Genomic DNA, 24,938 nt, shown 5'->3' on the forward strand with positions numbered 1-24,938 from the left:
ATCTTCACACTCTTCAATTACACTATTAGTGGTTAGATTTTACTTATTTAAATTATGCTCCCAGTCAAGAGAAGTAACGTGGTTTAGTCTTCATCCTGCTTTTCATCCCAATTCAATGGAGAATAACACAGGGAAAGGTAAATACAGTTCTAGATTCTCCTTTTAAAGTTGGGAGGTTATGTATAGCATCGGTGGTGGTGTATGCTCCTGGACTGAGGTTATTAATTAAACGAGATAGTTCACCTTTGTTCATGTCATCATTTGATGTTATTGGAACTTAGCTAAAAATATGGTGAAGGTTGCAGTGATGTACCGCTATTGATAGACTTTTTTGATGTCCTACATGAGCTCCTGTTGGAGGAGGAGCTGTTCATTTTTCAACTATCTGTGCAAGGGTTTGAGCTACCAAATATCATCAAGAAAACCTCCTGTATCAAACTCTTTTAAAGTGAACTACTGACAGAATACATGCAGGAAGCTCTATTAATTAATAGCAAACTTCCTGTTACAAAAGGTGCAGGTGGACTACAAAGGGAGTTCTGTCCCATTTTCCTGGATTTCTTAGGAACGGGGATAAAGGGAGTACATATTCTGTCTGTATTATCACCAGTTTAGGTTGCTTTTAAGGTGAAGTCCATCTTGTCTTGCAGTTCAGAAAGAGTCAGTAAAAGTGTATTCCCTCCCAGCCCCTCCTGGAAAATTTATAAGCAGATTTTACAAAATTAAGCTGCACTACAGTGGTTTTCACCACCATTGTACCACTCTCATACTTGTAGTACAGCTGCACAACTGTAGACAACATGATCAAATCAGGAGAGTGTCTTTTTGCACTGCAAGTTGTAAGTAGAAGGGATGTAAAGTAAACACTGATTTAATTTTTTTTTTTTTTATGACAGTATTCTACTCATCTTTTGATGTTACCCCTCTAGCAAGTTAATTCTGTACAAATTATATCATGGTTACTACACACATTTTCAGTACAGCACATTTTCTGCCTTGTACACATACAGCAAAACATCTTGCAGATTGTCTTTCAGTTCCTCCAATGCATATAAACTTGCATTTTGAAATTCTTGACTAGAAATCTGAAAATAATGGTGTTTTTAAAACCAAGATTTGTTTATTAGTACTCAGAACCCCTGATGTGGGGGGAAAAAAGTGCTTATTGTATTCTATTCAGGAGAAAAGAATAGCATCTATTCTATTTAGTGAAATGTGTTGTAGCTCTTCATTTCACTGCCAATTAGAATGAGTGTACTCATATGCCAGCCCAAGTTATATGCTCTGGATCAGTTTGTGGTGCAATAGAGAGCTGTTGGGGAACATTATATTTTATTTAGCTTTGTATAGTAATTTTAATGGTGTATATTTGGAATTAAATGTTTTTATTACTTATTCATGGAACATGTGATTGCTTCTCAGTCCCTGGTAGTGGAGGATTCTGCAAGTTTATTACTGTTTCTGGTCATGTTAGGCTTAAGTACCGAAGCGTGCCGGTGGTGATACTACACTGTGTGTTCTCAGTGCCCATCTCAGTGCCCGATATGTTTATATTTTTGTTTTTACAGTAGCAGAATTGAACGTCTTACAGGACAGCGATGGCTTTTTCTCTAGAATTTGAATATGGAGGCCACAGGGACAGATGAAGTAGAAAAGATAAAATCAAAGTTTATGTCTGCATGGCACAACATGAAATACAGTAAGTGAAACAGTGTATGGTAATATCCTGGCTCCATTGAAATGAGCGTAATGTTTCTTGTTGACGTGAATGGGATCACGATTCAGAAATTTAACTAATATTAATAATAAAAATGCCATACGGCCCTTGAAACCATTTTTACTTTGAGATAATAAAGAGCCCCAGTAAACTAACTTGTTTAGCTTTTCATTTTTCAAATAAATTTGCATAATTTTTAAATGACTTATTTTGAAAACAGTAAATACATTATGTAAATGACACCAGATTTGCATAGACTTTTAAACAGGGATAATATGGAGTCATCTATGCAAGTATCTTCTATTTTTATATGCACTTTTCTGGAAAAAATAGGATGTGTGTGAAATACAAACTCCACTGAACAATCTGCTTCACACATTTCAGTGTAACATACTTTTCCACAGTTGAACAACAGTAATTTGCTTATAAGCAACCAAATTTTCAAGTGTGCCTATTACTATTCTGTCCTGAACCTTAATTTTTCTGCTTTCCTTTTAGGACTGAGGTTGCTTAGATTTACCACCAGATTTCTGTTAAATTTTCTTAATTCTCATAACTCATCCTTGGAGATGTCTGGCAACATGAAAAGATATTTTTCTTCTACTTTCTTTAAGGCTACCACATGGCTGAAGGGGAATAGTACATTACACCGGATATGTGATAGGAAAAGTTCCAGAAACTCTATGGATTTAGGATATAAAAGACCATAGGTTTTAGACTTAAAATCTGACTGAAAAAGTAGACTGAAAAAGCTACTGTCTGGGGACATTGTCAAAACCTAAAAACTGAATTCTGACCCTTTGAATTTGTACAGCATATTATACTGCCCTTTTTGTGTTCGAAATCTTCAATTTAGTTTTGTGATGAAGTACGTTTAATTAAGCCTACGGAAAAATCGGTACTCTCATGCATTTTCACTGGTCATATGTGAAGCTTATTGTATGTTATTATAGGAGTTGGAAACCTCACAGAATCAATGCAGTAATGAATTTGCAATAGAGACAAAGCAACTTAAGCTCAGCTTTAGTGTTTCTGTATCCTACACAATTTCTGTGCAGTAATACCATTGTATTTACATTCAAACATTCATATATGGCTAACATCGTTACTTTTAAACCAGAACTCTAATCTGTGTTTTGTAGCACTGTTAAACTTTTTGTTATTTATGAAAGCAAAACCCGATTTTGGTACATTTTCTCTATATTCCCTTTTCAAGGGTTACCTTTGGCTTAAACAGATGCGATTAGTAATTCCCTTTTCGAATACTTCAGTCACAAATCTGTGTTTGTTTTGCTGCTATTTTAGGTTGGGTGTTGAAAACAAAAACTTACTTCAGTAGAAGCTCTCCAGTCTTTCTGCTGGGGAAATGTTACCACTTCAAAACTGATGGTATGTACACAGCACTTAACTCATTCCAATCTTATCTGGCAGGAGCTCTGTGGATATATTTTTAATCTTCTAGAAAGACGGTCATTAACAATTAGCGAATTCAAAATGTAAATATGAAAAGCTTAGAAAATACTCATTTCAATGTCCAACGCGACCACTAATGCAACCCATCCTAAGCTGCTTTATTCAGATTTTACACTGAAGTCTTGTTCTTTCCTTAAATATTAGCGTTGTAATTTGCACAGTGCTTCATTTACCTATCAATTTGAGATTTTCTTTCTAAAAACTCCTGATTGAAACAGTGACAATACCTGCACAAAGAGCCACTACACCAACACCTTCATTATAATTTTCCAGTATGCAGTTTTCTAAGAATCTCTCTCTATTTGACCATTTACATTTAGCTGAATCGAGCAGTTGCTTACTTGCAAGTCAACAATTCCACTGGCACATTTCTATTATGTTTGCCTTCCAAATTTCCTTTCTTGTATTTGAAGTGATTGTTGTTTTTGCAGGTTTGCCCTGTTTTTCTAATAGAATAGGTGTATGTTTTTTTCTTTCTAATAACAGAAGCGCATACCAAGTTATAATTAAAATTGTGTTTGGCCTTACAGAATCTGGTGAACTCTCGACAGATGGGTCCAATTTTGATAAAATCAACACAGAGATTTCAGGAAACGTTGAGGAGTTTCGTAAAGATTTTATTTCTAGAATATGGCTGACCTACAGAGAAGAATTTCCTCAGATAAAGGGGTCTGCATTAACAACAGACTGTGGATGGGGCTGCACGCTGAGAACTGGTCAAATGCTGCTGGCTCAAGGTCTGATGCTTCATTTTCTTGGTAGAGGTAAGTTAGGAGAGAAGATTTCTATATTCGGTATGATAAGCATGAGCATTCTATAGAAAGCATAATGGTCTTTATTTAGCCTAAGTGCAAGACGGTTTTGATTCTGGACTCCTCCTTAATATTAGAATCGTTACATTGCATCAGAGCAGTGATCTAGCTGTCCTACTCTTCCATTTCTGAAAAAGGGAATACCAAAGTGTGTCGAAGCAAAATACTGGAAACTCCACAGAAGCTAACTGTGAAGTAAAATACCACAAAAATTTTTGATCCCATACCTGAGTATTGTTATGATCAATGCAAGTGTCCAGTTCTCTTGAAACTTGCTCGTTTCTTGAACTCAGGATGTGGAAATGAGTTCCATAGCCCATAGCTGTGGGCTATGGTGAAAGTGATGTTCTTTTATCAGTTTTAAAGTTGTACATTATTCAGTTTCTTCTAGCATTAATATATTGAGTTAATAGTAGGATTCTAATCTAACTTCAATACATCATTCTTTGTGTTGAAATTTTCACTATTTAATTTCTTCCCTTCCCCGCCATGTAGTTACAGAGGAACTTCCCTTTTTTCCTTATCATTGTCTATCTCAAAATACTCTCTCTGTTGCAGCTGTTTGAAAGAAGTAGCTTTAGGAGACTTGGAATGCTTTCTGCTTTCAAAGGCTAAGTGTGCATGTCCTCCCCATTCTTCCAAGCTGAGCCATGTCCTGCTTAGAGGTATTTGGTTCTCATAGTTAACCACCTTTTCTTTCCATCCTCTTCTCAATCCGTTTCATAATTTACCACATTGCTCCTTTCAAACAATAGGTCATGTCCCTTGTCACCACTGCTTGTTTTCAGAATGATCAAAGACATGGGCCTGAAGCCACCCAGGTGTGTTCGTTAGAGAGAATACAGTGTGTTGTTTACTCAGCCACTTGTTGGATCCCAGCAATACTTTAGTAGCAGACAGTACCGAAAGCCTGCTTTAATAATACTTTGTACTTACTGTGCTAATATGATGTAAGCTGTGAAGATAGTCCCAAACCAGCTGCATCACACAGTCTTCTTTCTTGGCAGTGTAATGACTGAACTGTCAGATTGGCTGACGGAATGTTCCTTTTGCTGTATTTAAATCATAAAACATTCATTATCCCTTTCAACTGATTGCAAATATCAAAACATAGGAAAATACTTCCGCTGAGAACACAAATCCCTTAAATAGAGGGTTTTTTTTTATACGTACATTTAAAAAAACCTAAAAATCTGATCAGGAGACTACCTGTGAGTAGGAATGCGTAATGGCTCATTCTGAAGTAACCCCAAACAAAAAAAAAGCCCCAGGTTTATGTCTTTAAAATCGATAGTCACGAAGAATCCCTCGCACTGTCCCCCATGCATCCTAATGTGGAAAGTGATTTGGTGATTCCAGAGCACTAGCGTTTCTGTGGCAATCCAAATGCATAGAAAAACAGAATATGTGTGGTCTTTCTGGACTACTTTTCTCATCACCTAGTCTTCTGACAGCTGGTGAATTATCTTTTGAAAAGCTTTTTATGAGATCTGGGTAGCTTTTGAGAGATATTTAAGTGTTTACATGAAGTTTTTCATCGCTGTTTACTCTTTTCCCAGAGATGTTTTCATTATAGTTTAATGGTATTGTTTCTGTTACAAAGCAAAACTTGACTGCAGTTACTAGCTGGAATACTTACACTTCCACTGCTATGTGGAATGTTCCAGATATTGCTAAATGATGTTGTAAATGAGTTTTTATTTTAAATATTAAGGTACTGGTAAGTTTTACTTTGAAATGCCTGTGCTTAAGAGATTGACGTATAATTGAAGCTCACGGTACAGAAATAGCAAGGCCTGTGATGTTATTAGATTTGGCTTACGCATGCGTCCGTCTGGGTCTGCGATGAAAACACAGGGTTTCACAAAGAGGTGCCACTTGTGGTAAGAGGCATTGATGTTGGGTGGCCATCACGCTATAGTAAGAGTGAGTGACATGGACTATGGCCATTACCAGCAATACTTGTGACATCTCTGGAGCCCTAAGTTAGATTTTAGAATTCAAAATTTAGAATTAAAATTGCCTCTGTGCTTCCTCTTTGTTTCTCAAAGACTTTTACACGGATACGTCAGTAAGAATTACAAGGAGGGCTGCAGTTCTTGCTTTCTGTCAGAAAAGTTTCCTCTTGCTGCTGTAATGGCAGCTTTCTGCATCTCCAGGACTTCACCCAAATCTGTCTCAATGAGCAAAAGCACTGCGTCCATAGGGTTCGTTCCATGCTTGCACGTGGCAGCCTTCCCCTTGCCTTCTGGGACATCCATTGTAGACCTTCAGGATGTGTTCTGATCAGACAGTATGTTCACTGCGTTTCAGAGGTTTCCTCAAGTGCTCTGTGTTGCAAGTAGCTCTTTGAACTTGTGGAAGAAGCTTTCAGTCATCTGACAAGGCACGCCTTACTGTTCTCTAGATTTGCTGAAGCACCATCATGCTCTAAGTGGAACGCTGTGTGTGGGACGCATTGTTAGAGAAACCTTTAGCTAGAAACACAGCCTGTAGGTACTGTGCTGAGTAATACTTAAACAAGTTTGTCTTGTAATCTAGGTAAAGAATTCACAAATCTACTGAATAAAGAAATCTTGTCTATTTTTCTGCTCATCTGCTTTGACATTTTGCCAGGAATGTTTGTGTTTGTTTTCACATGAATAATTCCTCAGGTTTGCCTATTTTTTTTAATAACTGACAAACCAGAAGAATTAAAAACAGCTTTTGAAACTTCTTGTTTGACATGGATAAAACTTTTTAGATGGTACTGAATAGTGAACTTTTATATCTTTAACATGTAAGATAGGTCTAACCTGTGCCTTGTAATCAGGTATATCCTGTGTATTTAAGTGACTGGGATCATGGAGTCTGACCTCTAGCTCAGGTAGCATAAATTGCTAACACGTGTATCGTTCAGCAGAAAATAAAAGCAATACTCCACTTGAATCCATTGATTACATTTTAACACTGACATTTGCATCTCAGTATGTAAAGTACATACTATTGGTTTAAGGAGCATGGGGGAGAAAGGGATGTGCTTTGCATATTATACCAGAAAGTTAATGTTAAGTCTAATATGCATCTCAAAATTTCTTGCTGCAGCCTGGGTCTGGCCTGATGCATTGGACGTTGACAATTCAGATTCTGAATCGTGGACAGCCCATACAGTGAAAAAGCTGACAGCATCATTCGAAGCATCGCTTACAGCAGAAAGAGAACCCAAGATCCTGTCAAATCATCATCAGGGAACATTAAAGAGAAACTGTGATGACAATGAAATGAGAAATGAAGTTTATCATAGAAAAATAATTTCTTGGTTTGGCGACTCTCCGCTGGCAGCTTTTGGCTTACATCAGCTAATAGAATATGGAAAGAAGTCTGGAAAAATTGCTGGAGACTGGTATGGGCCTGCAGTTGTTGCACACATTTTAAGGTAAAAATACCTTTATTCTTTGTTGTTATTGTGCCTTACACATTAGAGGAGAAGCATTTCAAACTGTCATGAGATTACTTCAGCTTAATTGAGCATCTAACTGTTCGTTATTGGCTTTGTAAAATGTCCATATTAGTAGCAATTGTAGAAATTTTTCAGAGGCAGGAAGGGAAATAGCAGTAGGTGCGGGAACTGAACTCTGAGCTTTTGTTCAGTCTTATCTCAGGAAAAAAAACTACATTCCTGTTTTCCTGTACTTTGGGCAGTAGAAGTCCCAAGTATCTCTGCCAAACCTAGGTTTTTAAGTAGAGTTACTTTTAATGTAATCTTCTAAAAACTAACCACTCTTTCAACCTTGGAACATGCATAACATTATAGATTTTTTTTTTTTTTTTAATACTGTAACCTGGGGGCTGTAATGTACTGATAGTGTAATGAAATGTCAGAGCTAAAATTGATGTTTTCAGCATTTCTTTGCACACATCAAATTCTTGTGAAACTGTAAATGTATGGGACTATTAATATTATAATTATATCACAGTAAAAGTAAAGGGTCTGTGACATTCAGTGTTGCTAAAAAAAAAGTCGAAAGTCAAAATTTCTCCACACTATGTGCCTTTATATGCCATTTCTTTGAATATTACTGACTTTTGTTTGGTTTTTTTATAGCCTTATATGCTTGTTTTATTAGTGGATTACAGTTTACCTATAAATTGAATCCCTAATAAGTTATTTAAGCAGCAGAAGTCAAAGTTGATACATTTCTCTATCTGTGAATAGAAGAATTTGATATTTAGTATAAAAATACATTAATCTGAAGTGAACCTGTACTGAAATAATCAGGTGTGTATCTGTGCATGCATGCAAATGCATACAGTGATCTGAGAGGTTAGCATTATTTATGTGTTCTGTTTTTTTCTGATTATAGAAACTGTCAGAATTCTTTTTGTTTGCTTTAAATTGCAGTAGCCTGTTTACCTAATGGGAGCCGGGGGGGTGGTCCAGATTTCCAACTTTGCAAAGGCTTCCTTTCCTAGATCATTCTCTCTTACAGCAGTACTAACAATGTATAGCGTGCTCATAACTTGAGAACTACGGTATTAAACGATTCTTCAAAATATATTTTGAAATAAAGGGATAGTGACCATTTAATGCAAGCGTGTGTTGAAGTCAAAGGCTAATCTTCTATTGTGAACAGCTTAATTTCTTTACAGATGTTGTCCTTGATTGATGATCATGCTTCAGACTATCTACATATATTTTTTTTTTTCTAGTTTTTAGCTCCATTACTCTTATTCTTTTGAGGATAGCCTAATATTGCAATTATCCTTTTTGAAAGTTTTGATGAAACCTTACAGCTTTTTATATGCTAGCCTTTATTTCCATGGACATGAGGGGCTAATTTGTGGCTAGTTGTATGAACTGAAGAGATTATAGAGTTGAAAATAATATTTCTGTCAGCAAATTTAGCCTTTATTATCCCAATATACGTGACAGAAAATTGTTATAAACAGAAAGAAATTAGGTAATGAATATGAATTTCATTATAAGTTAATGTGCTGCTTTGGGCTTTTTTTGTGGTTTTCATTGTTTCTTCTAAACAGCCAGACATTGTCATCTTTGCTTGGGAAAAACGTGTTGCCATATTCACTAGATCTCGGTATCCAGTGTTTAAGAATAAATAAAAAACCCCAGCTCCCTATCTGTGTCAGGAATGCAAGGTGTGCTGAATTTAAAAACAAAACAAAACAAAAACCTAAAAAACAACCAACCAAGAAAAACCTGTCAAAAAACTCAACAACAAACAATTAAAAGTAACGTGTTTCTAAAAATCAAATAATTTACATTTATTTACTGTTAATTTCTTTAAAATCAGAGATGAGTGAAATAGTTTTGTGTTTGTACTTAGAAAAGCTGTTGAAGAAGCAAGAGACCCTGAGCTACAAGGAGTAACAGTCTATGTTGCTCAGGATTGTACAGGTAAATGTTGTGATTATGCAGATTTTTGCAAATATTTTAGATGCTTTTCATGCCTTTCAGTAAGCACTTACCAATAAAGATCTAAAGGAAAAAATAAACTCAAAAATGGATCCACAAAATTGAGATTATGTAGACAAAAGGGTTCATGATACAAGCAGATATTTGTTCTCTTTGAGAATCGGACATCACAACGTGAAAGGTTCGTACATTGCTTGTTTGGTGTCTTATAGTGGAAGATAGTGGAATTCCAGATCCAGCAAGAGAAGTTTTTCTTACAATCTGCCTGTTGTAACTTCTTATTTTTGGATTTAAATCAATTAATAATCTGTTTTGCACTCACTTCAATGTTGTTTTAGCAATAAGCTAGTAAGAGCTTCTGTATCTTAGTAAAAATAACCCCCAAAAACCAACCAAACAACTGAAAAATACTTCAGTTCGGTTAGAGTAGATGTGTTGGTTACATTTGTCTTTTGCATCACAGGATTCTTTTACCCATTTTTCTAGAAGAAAAAAAAAAAACACTGCACCAGTCTCTTAGACTAGTCAGAAGTTATTTTTGCTTGGAGCTTGAAGATGTGAGGAGGATAGTGAACCAGAGTCACTGGTAACCTTTCTTCTGCTCCAGCGTGGCATTTTAAATAATAGATAACAGGCAGAGAAGCTTAGATCTCTGGATGTTCAGCAGCAGAATATGATGACATGATAAACTAAACGTGTGGTGAAACTTTACACTAATGACTATAGTCTTTCAAATCTAAGCACAATGTATTACTTCAGTAGCCATGTTTAGCTGCCAGAAATTTTAGTTATGTCATAACCCATCTTGGCATAGGACAGAGACCGACATCCCTGGGTAATCAGTCAAACTGGTTTTAAAGAGATACTGTTTAATCATATGCCACAGACCAGTTTCACCTGACTTACAATAACAGTGGAAACTTTTTTAAAATTCTATTAAATTTTCATTTCTTTGTTCTGGTGATGATTTTTCGCATCTCTCAGTTTGGAGGGAATAAGCAAAAATACTACATTAATTTTTTTCACTCACTTTCAGTGACTGTGTTGTGTTACCTTTAGACAGTGAACTTGGAGTATTTATGAAAATCAATTATTGTTGCCTTTTTCCTTTAACATGTAGATGTTTCTGTTAGTTGTAGGCTTTCAAGTTTTAAATTACTCCTTTTAGAAGAAGTTTATATCAAGTTAATAAATATTTATTGGTTTTTCTCTTAACTTACCCCTTCTGCATTTTCCTGACAATGTATCTTATCTCAGCAGCACATTACCATTCTGTAAAATATTGCTGAAAATAAGAAGGCATAACACTGTTTTTCATCAGTCACTCAAGAGTGGTATTTCAGGAGGACAGTAATGTTTTGAAGGACTGTAGTTTTAGTTTGCAAAACTAAGTGATGACATGCTGTAGGTGTGTCTTTGTAAAAGCTCGTGGTTATATTTTGAATATGAATATTTCCGTGTGTCTCCTTTCAGTCTACAGTTCAGATGTTATTGACAGACAATGTTCTTTTACGGATTCTGGAAAAGCAGACACAAAAGCTGTAATTATATTAGTTCCTGTGAGACTCGGTGGAGAGAGAACAAACACGGACTACTTAGAGTTTGTAAAGGTATGAAATGAGAGCTCAGTCATTTTTCAGATAGTAGCACTAGGTGATATGAAGAGCGACTTCATGATGGTAATCTTCTACCTATTAAGTGTGTGGTGGAGATTTTACAGTTGAAGGTTGTAAAGTTTGACTTTACAGATTTTAAATTTCCCTATTACAAGATCAGACATAATTGCAGAGCACATGATGTCCCTTGGTAAAGCAGTGATAACTGTCCTACTCCTAAGGTAGCTACCTGAAAAGACATTAACGCAGTGGCTGAAATTACAAATGGTAATTTGGTTACATATGCTATTAGAGTTGTGCTGTATTAAATATCAGTCAGCATTTTAAAATATAAATGTAGCAAACTCCTTATTCCATTTCTTATTTTCTTAAATGTCAAATGGTTTAAGGTTGTTGCTTGTCTGGTTTTCCCCTTTTCTTTTGTCTTTTTCTTCCCCTTAAGAGAGGGGTTAGAATATTTTATTTCTTTAGTCACTACTTCAAGTGGTTGTTTTCACTATCTGGACATTAGGATGAATGCTTCTAAGGACAGTGATGCAGGAGTAGCAAGCAGTTACCACAAATAAAAACAAACTGGAAAAAAAGTAAAACTCGAGAGCAGAGGGGAGGAAAAACTATGTTGGGTTTTTTGGGGGGGTTTTTTTTGGTTTTTTTTAAGTTTCCCCCAGCAGAGGTTCTGCTTACGGTGCCAACACCTGAAGATGTGCTGTAATCTTACCTCTTGAGCACAAGAATACTTCTCTTAGAGAAGAGATTGTTCTCTTAGCCCTGCTGCTTTATCTTTTTCTGTGCTGCTCTTTATCTGTCTTTAAATTCTTGTTTTAATTTTTAAAATACTATAACTTAGTAGCATGTACAAAATCTGAGTCTGTTACATTTTTTTTTTTTTGTGACTGTCTTCTCTGTAAAATTTTAGGAAACATGTTTGTTTTTTAATGGCATGGAGAGACAAAGTGCTGAAGCCTTTTATTTAAGTGATGAAGTAATAAATTGTTTTTCTTTTCCTTGTATTTTCAGACAGTTGGTTTTGGAAAGTTTCAGTTCTTTTCTGATTAATTCTGACACAGCTAAGATAAGCCTGTGGTCACAGATATGATCTACAGCAACCTCACTTGACTTTCAATGTTAACTGCAAAAAAGCCTTTGAATCAGTCATGTCCAGGAATACACACGGTGCCTTCATTTGTAAGCTAACAAACAGTTGCTTCTGCAACTTTCCTAAGGCTTCCCAGCAAAAGAAAAGTGACTCCAGTTCTTTAATACTGGCTTTTATTATTGACGGATATCTCTGGCTAGTTTTACCCTGCAGAGGCTTTCTCAATTTAGCTCTCAAAAACACTCTCTTGCCAGAGTAAAATATGTTTGTGTAGCACTGGGTTTCCAGAGCACAGTCACGTTATCCGAGCTCGCCTCGTACAACTGCCTTTACCCGGGGTGATTTCTGCTGCTCATTTACCAAGCCCGTTCCTGCCTTTTGCAGTCTGTTATAATGGAGAATGTGATAAGAGGGCTTTCAATTGCATATATTAGTCACTTCAGTCTGTCTTGACTGTTCACAAGAAGTGACTAAATTTCTTGGGGTCTGGATTTAAGTTAAAAATGCAGATTTTTAGAATGTAGTACAAGACGTAATTTTTACAGAGGATTTTATATTTATGGATGAAAATTGATAAATTTTTTATAATTCACTTTTACAAGAAAATTCCCATAGATTAAACAGTTATTCATTACCCTAAGTAGCTTTACTCCCTTTCTGTTTCACTGGCAGAGGATGTGTCCTCTTTAGCTGTTTCAGCCTTTGCCTCTGATCTGCCTGAATGTTCTGTAATGCTCAACCATTGAGCAGCATTTTCTAAAAAAGCCTTTGCATTCGTATTTTAAATAAGCAACACTTTCTCTTAACCTGTATAAGCCATACTGAAGTTGACTTTTTTTAGCATCTCAAGTGAGGAGTACAACAGTTTTTGTTGTGTTACATTATCGTTGTCTTAAGCAGAGAAAATTTTACCTTGAGAAGCTTTGGTCTTATTAGTACATTAAATCTCAATCATTTTGTTGAGAGGAATTCTGCCTGCTATACAGTGATAATGTGATAGTTTTCCTGTTTGATCTCTTAAGAGGAGAGAATACAGGTGTGACTGCCAGATAATGGAGATTTCACTTTAGCTAAACTGCTGGTCTTCTGGATTGCTGTCCTAGTTTGGGTCAGCATCCAAGTTTTTGGACCCAGCACTTGTCTAGTGCCACAAGGAAACCACTGTGATTTATGGACATTTAAAGGGTGTTCAGTTTTTAGAGTATTTGATGGTCTTGGTCTTCAGTTGCATTAGAACAATTGGGCGCAGCTTTCCAAAGTGCTCAATGTTGGCAAAATTCAGCTCCCACAGGAGTTGGTGGGCTAACTAATGGAAAACTGTGTTAAGCCAAGACTTGAGTATTCAGAAAAATCCTAATGAGCCCTGGTGAGAAACAGAACCTCATGAAAGTGAGAAGAGTAGAAATAGTTGAAGGGAGAGGGAGGAAAGTTCTCTGTGCCTTCTTCCTTCGCTCAGTACTTTTAATAGAGAAATGCTCAAGGGTGATTTCTTTGGTGTCCGTGGTCTGTGACTGCATCCAGATCTTGTGGGCGGTAGAGGAATTTGTCAGTCAAACTACTGCAGTGTTCTCACCTTGGCAAAAAGGCCTGTATCCAGGTAAATCCTTCTCCCCAGCACAAGAAGCTGTATCCGTACATTCTATTACGTAAATCAGTCTGCTAGATTTGTGTGCTAGCACAGACACGTGGATTAAAGAACCCAACGCTTTTTGACCTGCATGAACAGAAATACGCTGGCAGCACTGGTGTGATTAGCCCACGACCGATATCCCAACTCTTTCTGTCCTTAATGGCTCCTAACTTTGCCATGGGTAGAGTAGTATTTTTTTTTCTTTACACCTCCAGACTGAAATGATTCCTGTATTTCACCCCACGTCCCTGGTTAAATCCCATTAGGTGTATTTGCAATGTCTCTTTCTCAAAGGTGCTACATACTGACGGTTCTGACTCCTCTACCCTCACAGTCAACATCCAGTAAGATTTATGGGGTGTGTCTGTCTCACCTCCCGTATTTTGGGCTGCTGTTTTGAGCTGTGTCTTGTAACTACTCGTGCTTCAACTGGCATTTCTCCCTATAATGTAAAAGTTCATACTTTAGACAGATTTCTACATCTGAATGCAAAAAGAAGAGAGCCCCCAGGGCCACAGAATGTAAACATATATGAACTCTGTAAATCTGAATACTTTGATACCTTTTGACTAAGCAGCCTGTGCTCAATTTGTGTGACATTATGTTTTGTCTCCTCCCCGAAAATGATGCTGCCAAGTCTCTCGATGTGTGGGCATCTCATGAAAGGGGAGGACATTCTCTGGAATATGTGGTGGTATGTTTTCACTTTGGTCAGTTGTAAACTTGTCAAGCCCCAGAAAGTCATGGTCAATCTTTAAAAAAAGAAAAAAAGCTATTTGCCTAAAAACAGTAAAGAAAGAGCAAAGTTCAAATTCAGTTTAATACTTACTCTGTTTAACACTGTCCTAATCATTTAATATTCTTGTTGTAGGGAATTTTAAGCCTTGAGTATTGTGTTGGTATTATTGGTGGCAAACCCAAGCAGTCGTATTACTTTGCTGGATTTCAAGGTTAGTGTTTTAATATGTTATGTCTCTTCAGTATTTTTCTTTAAGAGTTAGGAAGTTAATATTGAACCAGTGGGAAATAGCATGATTAAAATAGCAAAATGAGTACCTTATTAATTCATCATATCTACCGAAGTCCAGTCATTTGTCATTTAGCCCATATAGTAATTGGATTCTGTAAAATGTACATTTAATTTCCATTGTTGCATAAACAAGGCATAATTTATCTGTTTCACCAAACTTCAGGACTGGTTGCTGTTACTCTCTGGCAGTTCTTATTTACGTATTTACTTTTTACTAGTTTAAGTGGTGTTAGTTGATGCTTAAATGACAAGCAATATATTCTTCCTGTCAAGATAAAGTAGCACAATACATTTTTCATATGCAAACTCCAGAATATAATTGTGTGTTTGTAAAAGTAATTTTATCACCAAAAATTAAATGACAGTCTCATCACTTTATAAAAATTCTGCTTATACAAGCATATTTGATTATGCAAAAGTTAATCTGTCCTGCAAAAACCTATGCTTCAGTCAATGAATATCAGCCTGGCAAGCAGTTACACACTGGCTTTTTTTTTGGCTGTTCTGCATAGAAATTGGATTGTAAGCAGTGTAATAATAAGGTGTTTTTTGAATTACTTGTCTTCTGTTTTGTCCTTGTAGATGACAGTTTGATTTACATGGATCCTCATTACTGCCAATCTTTTGTAGATGTCAGCATAAAGGATTTCCCTCTTGAGGTAGTATGGATATAGACCTGGCACTGTTTTCTTCCCATATGAATCAAACACTAATTATTTAGAGATGTTCTAGCTAGCTGCCTCTTTATGGTTTTACAGTTACATGTTATTTATCAAAGTTCTGCCCTTCTTTATAGGCCTATAATCAACAAAAATGACCAGAGGTTAAAAACTCAATATGGGGGTTTAATTTTTACTTCATTGATCTTCGTCTGTTTCTTTTTAATGATCATAAAACCTCAAAAATAGATGATCACTTCATTTAAGTAACTTTCCATCAAATAGACAGTATTTGGAGATCTTAAACCTCAGTTACTTGGATTTGGTTTTGTTAGTTTGTCCTTTTGGTCACTTTTAATTCATTTTAAAATCAAGTTGCAGTCAACATCATGGAGAGAGTTACTGCAGTATTCAATAGTAGGAGCCTGTCATCAGTTTGGAACCAGAGTTCCTGTCGGTTTGCCTGCTGCTGCTTTATCCAGGAATTCATTGTACTTCTAAGCTGGAGTAGGTGGTTGTCATTTTAAATGTAACTTATGCACCCAACAACTTTGCAGGTCATCCTTTTTTGGCTTCATACAAGTGTAAATTTTTTATGCTTATCAGTGAGGTTTGTGGTTGACTAGATGAATTTTACTCCAGTCTTCTGAACTGTTTTTTTTAAATGAGTTTTATTATTATTTTTAATCAAGCTTTTTTATAGAATACTAGTTCCAAGAAACTGGCAGGTCTGAAAGTGTACAGAAAGAACAACCAGGTGCTGCATGTGTTCTTTCTTCCCTGCCGCCCCCCCCCAACCCCAACCTGTTTCTAGGCCATGACTTTCTGGGCTTGTCTAGATGTAGTGAATATATCTTTTCAGGCTATGCCTAGATTTTAAAATCATGCTTGTTTTTTTTTCACAGTAGTGTTTTCCCTTTTCTTTAACCTCTTGCCAAATAACTTGCATTGAAAATAGATAGAGCTGAAAAAGGTTATTAGAGAACTCAATTTACAAGTACCGTAGGAAAACATTATCAGTTTCAGAAGTAAGTGTTCAATAGCCACAGCACTCACAGTAGAAGTGCTCGGTGCCATCCAAACAAACTCTTCTTCTTGATCTTGTGTCCAGCTTCCGCATGAACTTCCACCCTCCTCGGAGCAGCTCTTCTTTCAGTGTAGAAACACTCTCAGGGTGCATCTGCTGCTTAGGGCAGGATCAGCTGCTCTAGAACAGAGTTTGTTATTAGTAATGGTTCCTCATGCCACTGTGTTCTGTGAAGTTAAGTACTCCTAAATGTGGAAACACAGCTTCAGAAACAACACATTGCATTTAAATAAGGAAGAGGAATATGTATGTATCTCCACCACCGCTAAAATAATAACTACTTAATGTAGAATTCTTAAAGGTTTGCAGTGAAGTCCTGTAAACAGTGGAAGTACGTCATACTCAGCACTTAAACTCACACCTGAGGAATTGAGTAGGTGATCTTAAATTGACTGTTTACACTTAGAACGTAAATCAAATGGCGTGTAACGAAGATAGAGATCTTCATGGCTTCTGTTTTGTATAGCAGCTAAGAGTTAACTTAAATTGAGAACAGTGGAGTGAACTGCAATGGTCCCGTCTGTCATTATCATGAAAAGAAAGATCTGTTGACAAACATTGATCACAGTACCTTAATCAAAATAGCATCACAGGGCTAATGTCAAATCCTAGGGCCAACTTAAACACTACATATTTTTCAGTATTTATGCTTACAGCACTTTAATTAGCATGACATATAATATAGACGTATAAGATTCTCTAGAAAATGAGAAGGTTCTGAATTTTAAAAAGGAACATAGCAGCAAAATGTATCAGAAAATAGCCTAGACAGAAGCTTTCATTATTTTTAGAGGTGCCTTTAGATTTATCCCGCTGAGGTATTTGGAAGAAGGGTTGGTGAGTTCCAGCTCTCCCTATTTGTATTGTGGCAGCAGCCAGAGATTACAACTGAGATCCTTGCCCCTTTATGCTAATAACTGTAGTAAAATGCAGCGCCTTCTCTGAAGATTTTACAGTTTAATTGGGTAAGCCAGACAAAAGATGGGAACAGCACAAAGAAGCAGAGCTGAAGTGACTTCCTTAAGGTCACACCATAGTTCAGTTCACCATAGCTACAAAAAAGACACATCTTTTTGGTTTCTGCTCCCATGACTAATCCTCCAAACTGGCATTAATAAGAGTTTCCAAATAATAATAAGGTTTTTAAATGTATTTTGAAGGTACACGAGCTGCCAGCTTGACTCAATCACGTCCTAATACTTTTCTGCAGACGGAAAATTTAATGCTTAGTGCATTTAATAGTATTATATCTTTGTCCAGAAATGTCAAAAGTAAACAGAAATTGCTTTCATAGTGTGGATAGTTGCTTGTTAGATTTATCTGTAGGGAGTATTTTCAAAATTGACAAATTGTCCAGAATAAGTTGGAAATCAATCCACTCTCTATTGGCTTCCAGAATCCATTTGTTTGGGGGTGGGGGGCGAGAAAGCCTACCCACTTTTCTTTGTTGTACAGTGATTTCTATAGCATTAAGACGACTGCCCTGAACAGCACAGCACAACTGTAGTCACAATGTTGTTGCCAAAATGTGATATGTAAGGCAGGGTTCGATTTATCTATTTGATGACTCAGGAATGAATATTCGAAATACAATTTCTGCATATAAAATTTGAACAGAATTAGGAGAAGAAACAGTGACTAAAATCAGTCTTACAGAAATAGTACTTCTCACCCTTGCTTATATTTTTTAGCAGTGGTTTAATAGAAATACCTCTCTTGGGTTTGTAATCACAAGTAAAGAACTATATACTTCAATATGTAAAACTATTACACTGACAGATACACTTAGATTAGGTAACTAGTGCTGTCATCTTCTGTAGATTGACTTTTCTGACTGGCAAAAAAAAAGATTTAAAAAAAAAAAAAAAGTAAAATGGGTTTCTGGTATCCAGACTGCTTGATATTAGCTGTCAGGGGTTGCTGTTGCTATAGTCAAATTAGATTGTAACAGTTGTTAGTTCCTCTTTCTAGAGGAAACACGCTGGTGTGGATAAGAAATCTCCTGTGTTGCTCTGTCCTGGTGTTCCCGTTGTGTTAGTAAGCTGTCCTGGTCTCTGCTGACCAGCGCTGCACCGGGAAAGCTGTGCACAGCTCACATGTAGACATGAAAAGAAATAGCACAGACCGTTCACTGGGGAATATCGATGGCTGGGGGAAGTTCATGGAAAAACAAAATCTGCATTTTAGTACGGTGGTATATGCGTGGCAGTGTGGTACAGACGTGGTGTGTTGGCATTTGTTACTGAGCAGCTGTAGCAGGATTGCTGGTGATTTAATAGAGGTAGAATGACTGGGTAGTCCTGCACCTTAGAAGCAGAATAAAGAGGACTGCCTTTGAGAGACAGTCAGTGGTGACCAAATAATTTAAGTTACTGGACAATGAGCTTCACCAAAACTACAGTTTCTGTAATAAACACATAATCAGGGTACATAGCATATACTTGCCTTTTCTCTCAAACTGTGAATGAGGAGTGTGGTGAATGGTTTTCTTTGGGTGTATTTCTTTGGGTTTTTTCTTATAGCACGGCTGCTGATAGTATCAGCTCACAGCACTGTCAGAGCATCATCTGTCGGGAAAAGAGATTTCACATTAGGAAAAAAAACATTGATGAAGCAGGGCATGTTGTTTGGTTTTTTCCGACTTGTGGATTATTGTAATATGGTTTTGCTTTTGTGGGTTTTTTAACTGATTTAATTTACTAAAGGAAATTGCATGAGGTTGGTTTATTCCATTATGTCTCTTTTATAGAGGTTGGGGGAGGGAAAGGGGCAATGGGCGGTGGTAGTAAAGCAGTAATTGTAAGATAGTGCAAAAGCTGTTACAAATTCAATTTGCAGAAGAGCATTCACCTCGTCTGCCTTGGGAATATTCATAAAGTACTGCTCGGAGCGGCAGACCTTTGACAGATTTCAAACTAACATGGTGTTGTGTGCAAGTTTGGTGAATGCAGCGTAAACAGCAGGTTTTATACATGTGGAAAAGAGTGGAATTATTGAATGTTTGGGGAGGGGTGGAAAAAATGACTTCAAAAGTGTGTGCTGTGTTTTAATTTAAGTGATACAGGGGATTGTATGTTAAAGCTGTCCGTGGGGAAAAAAAAAAAAAGTAAATGCATCGGTCTGTACCATTCTCACCCTTAACCACGTATTTAATGTTTTTTAATCTTGAAACTTGCAGTCATTCCACTGTCCTTCTCCCAAAAAGATGTCATTCAAAAAAATGGATCCCAGCTGCACAATAGGATTTTACTGTAGAACTGTGCAGGACTTTGAGAAGGCTTCTGAAGAAATAACGAAGGTAGGTGCCGAAGTTACCAAATGGATTCCTCGGCCAGAGCGGCGGCTGTGTGCCGCGCGCGGGCGAGGGGAGCGAGGCGGCGGCGCTCCTCCGAATAGACATCGTGCTTTTCTTGACATTTATTGCTGCTTTTCTAAGCACGAGAAATCGGGATTGTTTTTTCGTGTCATCCGATTTTACCCCTACGTGAAACCCCGGGAGAATGTGGGTTGCCTTGCGAGAGAGGCGGCCGATGGGCTCGGCGCCGGGCGGGCCCACGAGGTGGCACTCGTGAAGTGGGAATCCCTCTGCAGCAGCCCTGCCGCGCCGCGGCCCCGCGAGGAGCGGCGCAGGCAAGGCAACCAGTCCCTCGGGAGGGACGGCTGCGCTTTTTCAAGTGGAAGTATTTGATGGAGCCAAAACGGTGTATTATTTCTTGTTAGCGTAAGTGCTCTTTCTGATGGCATTTAAATGTAAAGCGGCGTGCTTAGGATTTTGGTAACAGTGTTCTGAAGTTTGGGGAGCAGGTATTGCCCAGCAGATCTGATTGCGTCCTTCCGCTTGGAAAACACTGGTATAGGTTCATGTAGGTCCAAATGTAATTGACTTTTTTTTCCTTGATGATTGCAGTATGTGAGTGTATGAAATACAGCATTATTAATATGTTGTATTAGCTGTGGTAGCAAATAACTGTGTTTTGTGATTTTTTTAAAAATTGTCTATGAAAGGATGCAGTGACAGCAGGAGTTGGTCACAATATTAATATTCTAACCACAGGAGTTATCACAACAGCACGAAGAATTAATGTTGGTACAGCATTTTGAACATCCTGTTAAGTGATATTGGTATTAAAGACAAAAAAGCATTTTTAAACTTAATGCTCTATGTAATCTTTTGTAGATATTGATTGATGCTGAAGTTGTTTCTTTGATTCTTACACAGAGAGGCAGAAAATAGATTTAAAGAAGCAGAAGTTCCTAAGCAATTGATATATGGAAAACTTAAATAGTGACGTTTCTACTCTTTGTTTTCCTGTTCTATCATGTGAGACACAGCATGTAATAACATGGTAAAAAAATCTAATTACAGAATCAGTTGTATTGGAACTTCTCTTTCTCTTTTTTTCCTTCTTTCTTTTCTTTCAAGTTTGGGATTAAATACTTCCCCCCCCCCCCCCGAACATAAGTTGATAAAATACTCATGGCTGATCTAAGTCTTGGAGCTATTATCCTGGTATTTTAGATTGCAGAATAGTTTGGGTTGGCAGGGACCTTTTAAAGGTCATGTAGTGCAACTCCTCTGCAATGAGCAGGGACATCTTCAACTAGATCGGGTTGCTGAGATAATCCTTTAATATTAGTGACATTATTTTATATAAATGTATTTTAGGCACAGTAAGTTTGAAAATAGAAGCAAGTTTGGATACAAATACAATGTGAGAAACATTCTGTGATCTTTCAATCCGTTCTTCCCATCCTTTTGTTTTTTCCTGCTCTTCCATTATTTTTCCCTTTGTTCGCAATTCGAGTGTGATAACTCTTGAGCTATTAACACAGTATAATCCCAGTGTGCCTTATGTAGGCTAGACTAAAAAAATCAGGTTCTTGCTGCTTTTGTGGGCAATAAGAGATGGGAGAAAAGATTTAGCTTTTATTACTTGAGGATAAACCTTATGAGCCATATATTCAGTGATAGAGAAATTAGGGCACTGAAATCAAGGGCCCAAATGGAGTGATTGGTGAAACTCCATCCAAATCACATTCAAGTTACCCTTTGTTTCTGTACTTACTAGTTAGGCAGCTATTGTTAAGTAGTTTAATAATACCTGTAATTAAATAGCTGATAGATTAAGGAGATCTGGAAACACATCCAGCCTTGAGAAGGACGGATTTACTGACTGGCTATAGTCTGACTTCTGTCTTGCACTTCCAGCATAAATACCAAGCAGGCACAGCAGTTCCTGTCTGGCTTCTCAACACCATGTGGCAGATCGAAGAGGTCAGCAAGAAGCTCTGGCCTTGCACAGCACCTGGGATGGCTCTGCCTTTTCCTGGCCGCAGCCTCTGCTGCTGCTTTACGCTGTTACTGGACCGGTATTAGGCTTGTCTTTCTGCTAATGCAATTAATTGTTTTCCTATCAAACCCATGACAGCAAATAAATAATCTACTTGGGCTACAACTGCATTTGCCTGTTAGTAGCCCAGGTTCTTAGCAGAAATGAAAAGTTCTCTGAAGAGCTGGACTGCTTAAGTGTTGAACTTGGCTGCAGTTCAGCACGAAGAATTAATTGTTGCAGTGGCAGTCTAACACTGAAGTAGTAAAAAATATTGATGTTTATCAATAAACTTCTCTATAGAAATATTCATAGAGGTATCTAAAGAACTTGCAAGCTCTTTAGAGTTTCAATTTATCTTTGATCACCAAGTGAGATGTAGCTTGATAACTGCAGTAATCTTAACCAAATTCCACTCACCTCTTGTTTAGGCATTTGCCTGTCTGTTCAGTTTATGTTCTGTATTTAGCATTTCATCCCCTCCCTTAGTAAGTAGGGAGAGGTGTTACGCGTACCTGTAGAGAAGGAAGTTTCAGGGAAAGTTGAACATAGGCAGGACAGTGGAACTGCAGGTGTATTTCTGTCCAGATTTGTAGGGACCATCTTTAAAGGTGTGATGGCTGGTTGGTCACCGTGCATTCCCTGAGATGCAGTATTTGGATGAGTTTTCTGTCGCAAACTTGCAATTAGGAGCTGGCCTAAGTCCACCCGTCCACTTCACACACCAGCAAACAGCCTTCGTGTGGCTATCAATTTCTGTTCCTCCTAAGCCAGCTTGTGTTCAGCCCCTAGCGATGAAAGGGTTTGCATCCACTTACCTAATCTTCTCAAAGAGAGCATTTGTGCATCTTACACACTTTTTTTTCCCTAATGCTCATTTGTTACTCTTCTTTGCTTATTACTGTGTGCATGTCTCTTCTATATCTTCCTGCTCTTTTACCCAGGTTTCACATTACAATAACCAAATGCAATTAAAATAGACAAGAATAAAGTGGAAAATTTCAGACCACAGTAAAACCCAACAAATCCACCCAAGGATTTTACTGTGAGTGTGATTTTTCTAACACCCCCTCTCAGCCCCTGACTGTCTTTTTTTAAAATAGTTCTTACTGTTTAAAGATCTATTCAGGTTTTTTACTGGTTTAGATTAATTGTTCTCATGAACACTGTATACCTCTAGGCTAATGTAGTTCTGCATGTCACTGCATCACTGTGCTGCTTTTTCAAAGCAAGTAAGAAATAATAAAAAAAAAATATTAAAAAGAAAAGATCAGTGAACAATTAAGTGTCCCAAACAGCCTGAAAGGCTGAAATGTCTTTCAGTATTTGGCAGATTTTTATCTGCTATTAAAGTATTTGTCTGATCTGTTTTAGTATTTATCATTCCCTACCACCCGCTTTCTACATGATCAGTTTTCTTATTTATAAATGTAGATTTTTGGCACCCTAGTTACCACAGCTGGTTACTGTTCAGTCTGTTTTCAGCCATGTGCTCTTGATTGGTTTATTTACATAGGTATATGTGTTTAAACTTTTAATAAAAACATTGATTATTGTACATGCTGATTCTACAATAAAAATACCTCCCTGAGATGCTTAGTTGCTGCAGAATTCATACCTGTGCTTGAGGAGAGTGTTATGGCCATTAACTATTTTGTAGTGGTTTTTTTATCTTCCTACAAGAGCTCTAGCTGCACTGAAACATACAGCACGTAGAGATGATCTGTATGGAACAAGACGCAGGGTTAGGTGTAAAATTAGCAGCTACCTGAAGAAGAAATGGAAGTACATGTTTGTTTAACGGGAGGAGGGGATGTTTAGATTGTGCGATGCTTTTGTTGTAATATGATGATGATAAACAAAATGCATTTTTTTACTTTGCAGTCATCATCAGATAAAAACCATTACTTACTGTATTTCTTCATCTCCAATTAACATTTTATCTGGTATGTGTTTTACATTGTAGATGCTGAAATCTTCATCTAAGGAGAAATATCCTGTGTTTACTTTTGTAAAGGGTCACTCTAGAGACTATGACTTTGCTTCCAGTCCACTCCATGAAGAAAATGACCTTTTCTCTGAGGATGAAAAGAAAAGATTAAAAAGATTTAGTACAGAGGAGTTTGTCTTGCTTTGAGGACATTTTACACAAGATTATTGGCAGGTCTCCAGCAGAACACTTGCCTTTTAAAAAAAAAAAAAAAACAAACCCACCCAAAAATGTATGTGTCCTCCTCTCCCAAAAAGGCAAGCTTGTGCTGAAATTGATCTATTTTCATAAAGATGACAATGTTTTATATGCTACTAGTCTTTAAAAATGTCATTTATAAATGTACTTACTAATTATTTTTGTTCACTGCTAGTTGGATGGGTTTAATGTCACGTTGCGCTAGTGACGGTAGAAGGCATTGTTCAGAGCCAGGTATACTGAAATGTGCCTATGTCCTGGTCTTGCCCTCTTAAAAAAGCGTGGCCAGTCCCTAAAGCTTAGCTTGTGACCCTAATGTCGTGTCAGCCCAGGACAAATCCTGAGCAGAGGCTGCCAGATGCGTGTGGGTTTTATGTCATGGACACATATCCATAGGTTTTGAGACCATGTTCTTTCTGTGTGTAAGCAAAATTTGAGTTCTGTATTCGTGTGGTAAGAGTAGAACTCTTACCTGTCTTGCTATGTAAGCCCAAATAATAGTTAACGCTGTGATCGTGAGCAGCACAGTGTAAGAAAGGTAGGTTTGATGTATCGGTAGTAATTGGCAGTTGCAATACTGATATAATTATATAGGCTGAATTGTGAGTTAAGATACTATTTAGCAGTATGATTTTATAATGGTTTCTCATTAAGCTTGCTTTGGAGCCTTAATATGAGGAGTGAAGATAAAGTATTACCTTTCCCCACAATTTTTAAAGGTTATACTATTAATATTAACTGCAACCAATCAAAGCAGCTAAAGACAATTATTAGAAGAGAGCGGTGTTTGTTTCCTGTTTCAACTACTATAACGTTGAGGCTTCTCTCCTGTTAGTGCAGCTTTTAAATCAGAGTAAATGGGGGAGTGGATGTTAAAAATTCTGGGC

General features: G+C 37.2%; 1 protein-coding gene across 1 annotated transcript; it reads left to right on the forward strand.

The window, feature by feature from the left end:
• The first annotated feature begins 1,620 nt into the window (after nucleotides 1–1,620).
• Nucleotides 1,621–24,347, forward strand: ATG4C (autophagy related 4C cysteine peptidase). Its single transcript, XM_082003315.1, has 10 exons — nucleotides 1,621–1,699; nucleotides 3,023–3,106; nucleotides 3,721–3,954; nucleotides 7,087–7,417; nucleotides 9,327–9,397; nucleotides 10,889–11,025; nucleotides 14,629–14,707; nucleotides 15,370–15,446; nucleotides 19,712–19,831; nucleotides 23,830–24,347. The coding sequence occupies exons 1-10, from the start codon at nucleotides 1,624–1,626 to the stop codon at nucleotides 23,998–24,000; spliced, it is 1,380 nt and encodes a 459-aa protein (XP_081859441.1). The 5' UTR covers nucleotides 1,621–1,623; the 3' UTR covers nucleotides 24,001–24,347.
• Nucleotides 24,348–24,938: the final 591 nt, after the last annotated feature.

The sequence above is a fragment of the Phaethon aethereus genome (assembly GCF_964289735.1).
Source record: "Phaethon aethereus genome assembly, chromosome: 8".
Classification (NCBI taxonomy): Eukaryota; Metazoa; Chordata; class Aves; order Phaethontiformes; family Phaethontidae; genus Phaethon; species Phaethon aethereus.

Bases quoted from the DNA above. Each gene is read 5' to 3' on its own strand.
- ATG4C (XM_082003315.1), top strand. From the start codon at position 1,624: ATGGAGGCCACAGGGACAGATGAAGTAGAAAAGATAAAATCAAAGTTT. The intron at 3,955-7,086 runs GTAAGTTAGGAG...TTCTTGCTGCAG, and splicing joins GCTTCATTTTCTTGGTAGAG to CCTGGGTCTGGCCTGATGCA. The intron at 19,832-23,829 runs GTAGGTGCCGAA...TTTACATTGTAG, and splicing joins CTTCTGAAGAAATAACGAAG to ATGCTGAAATCTTCATCTAA.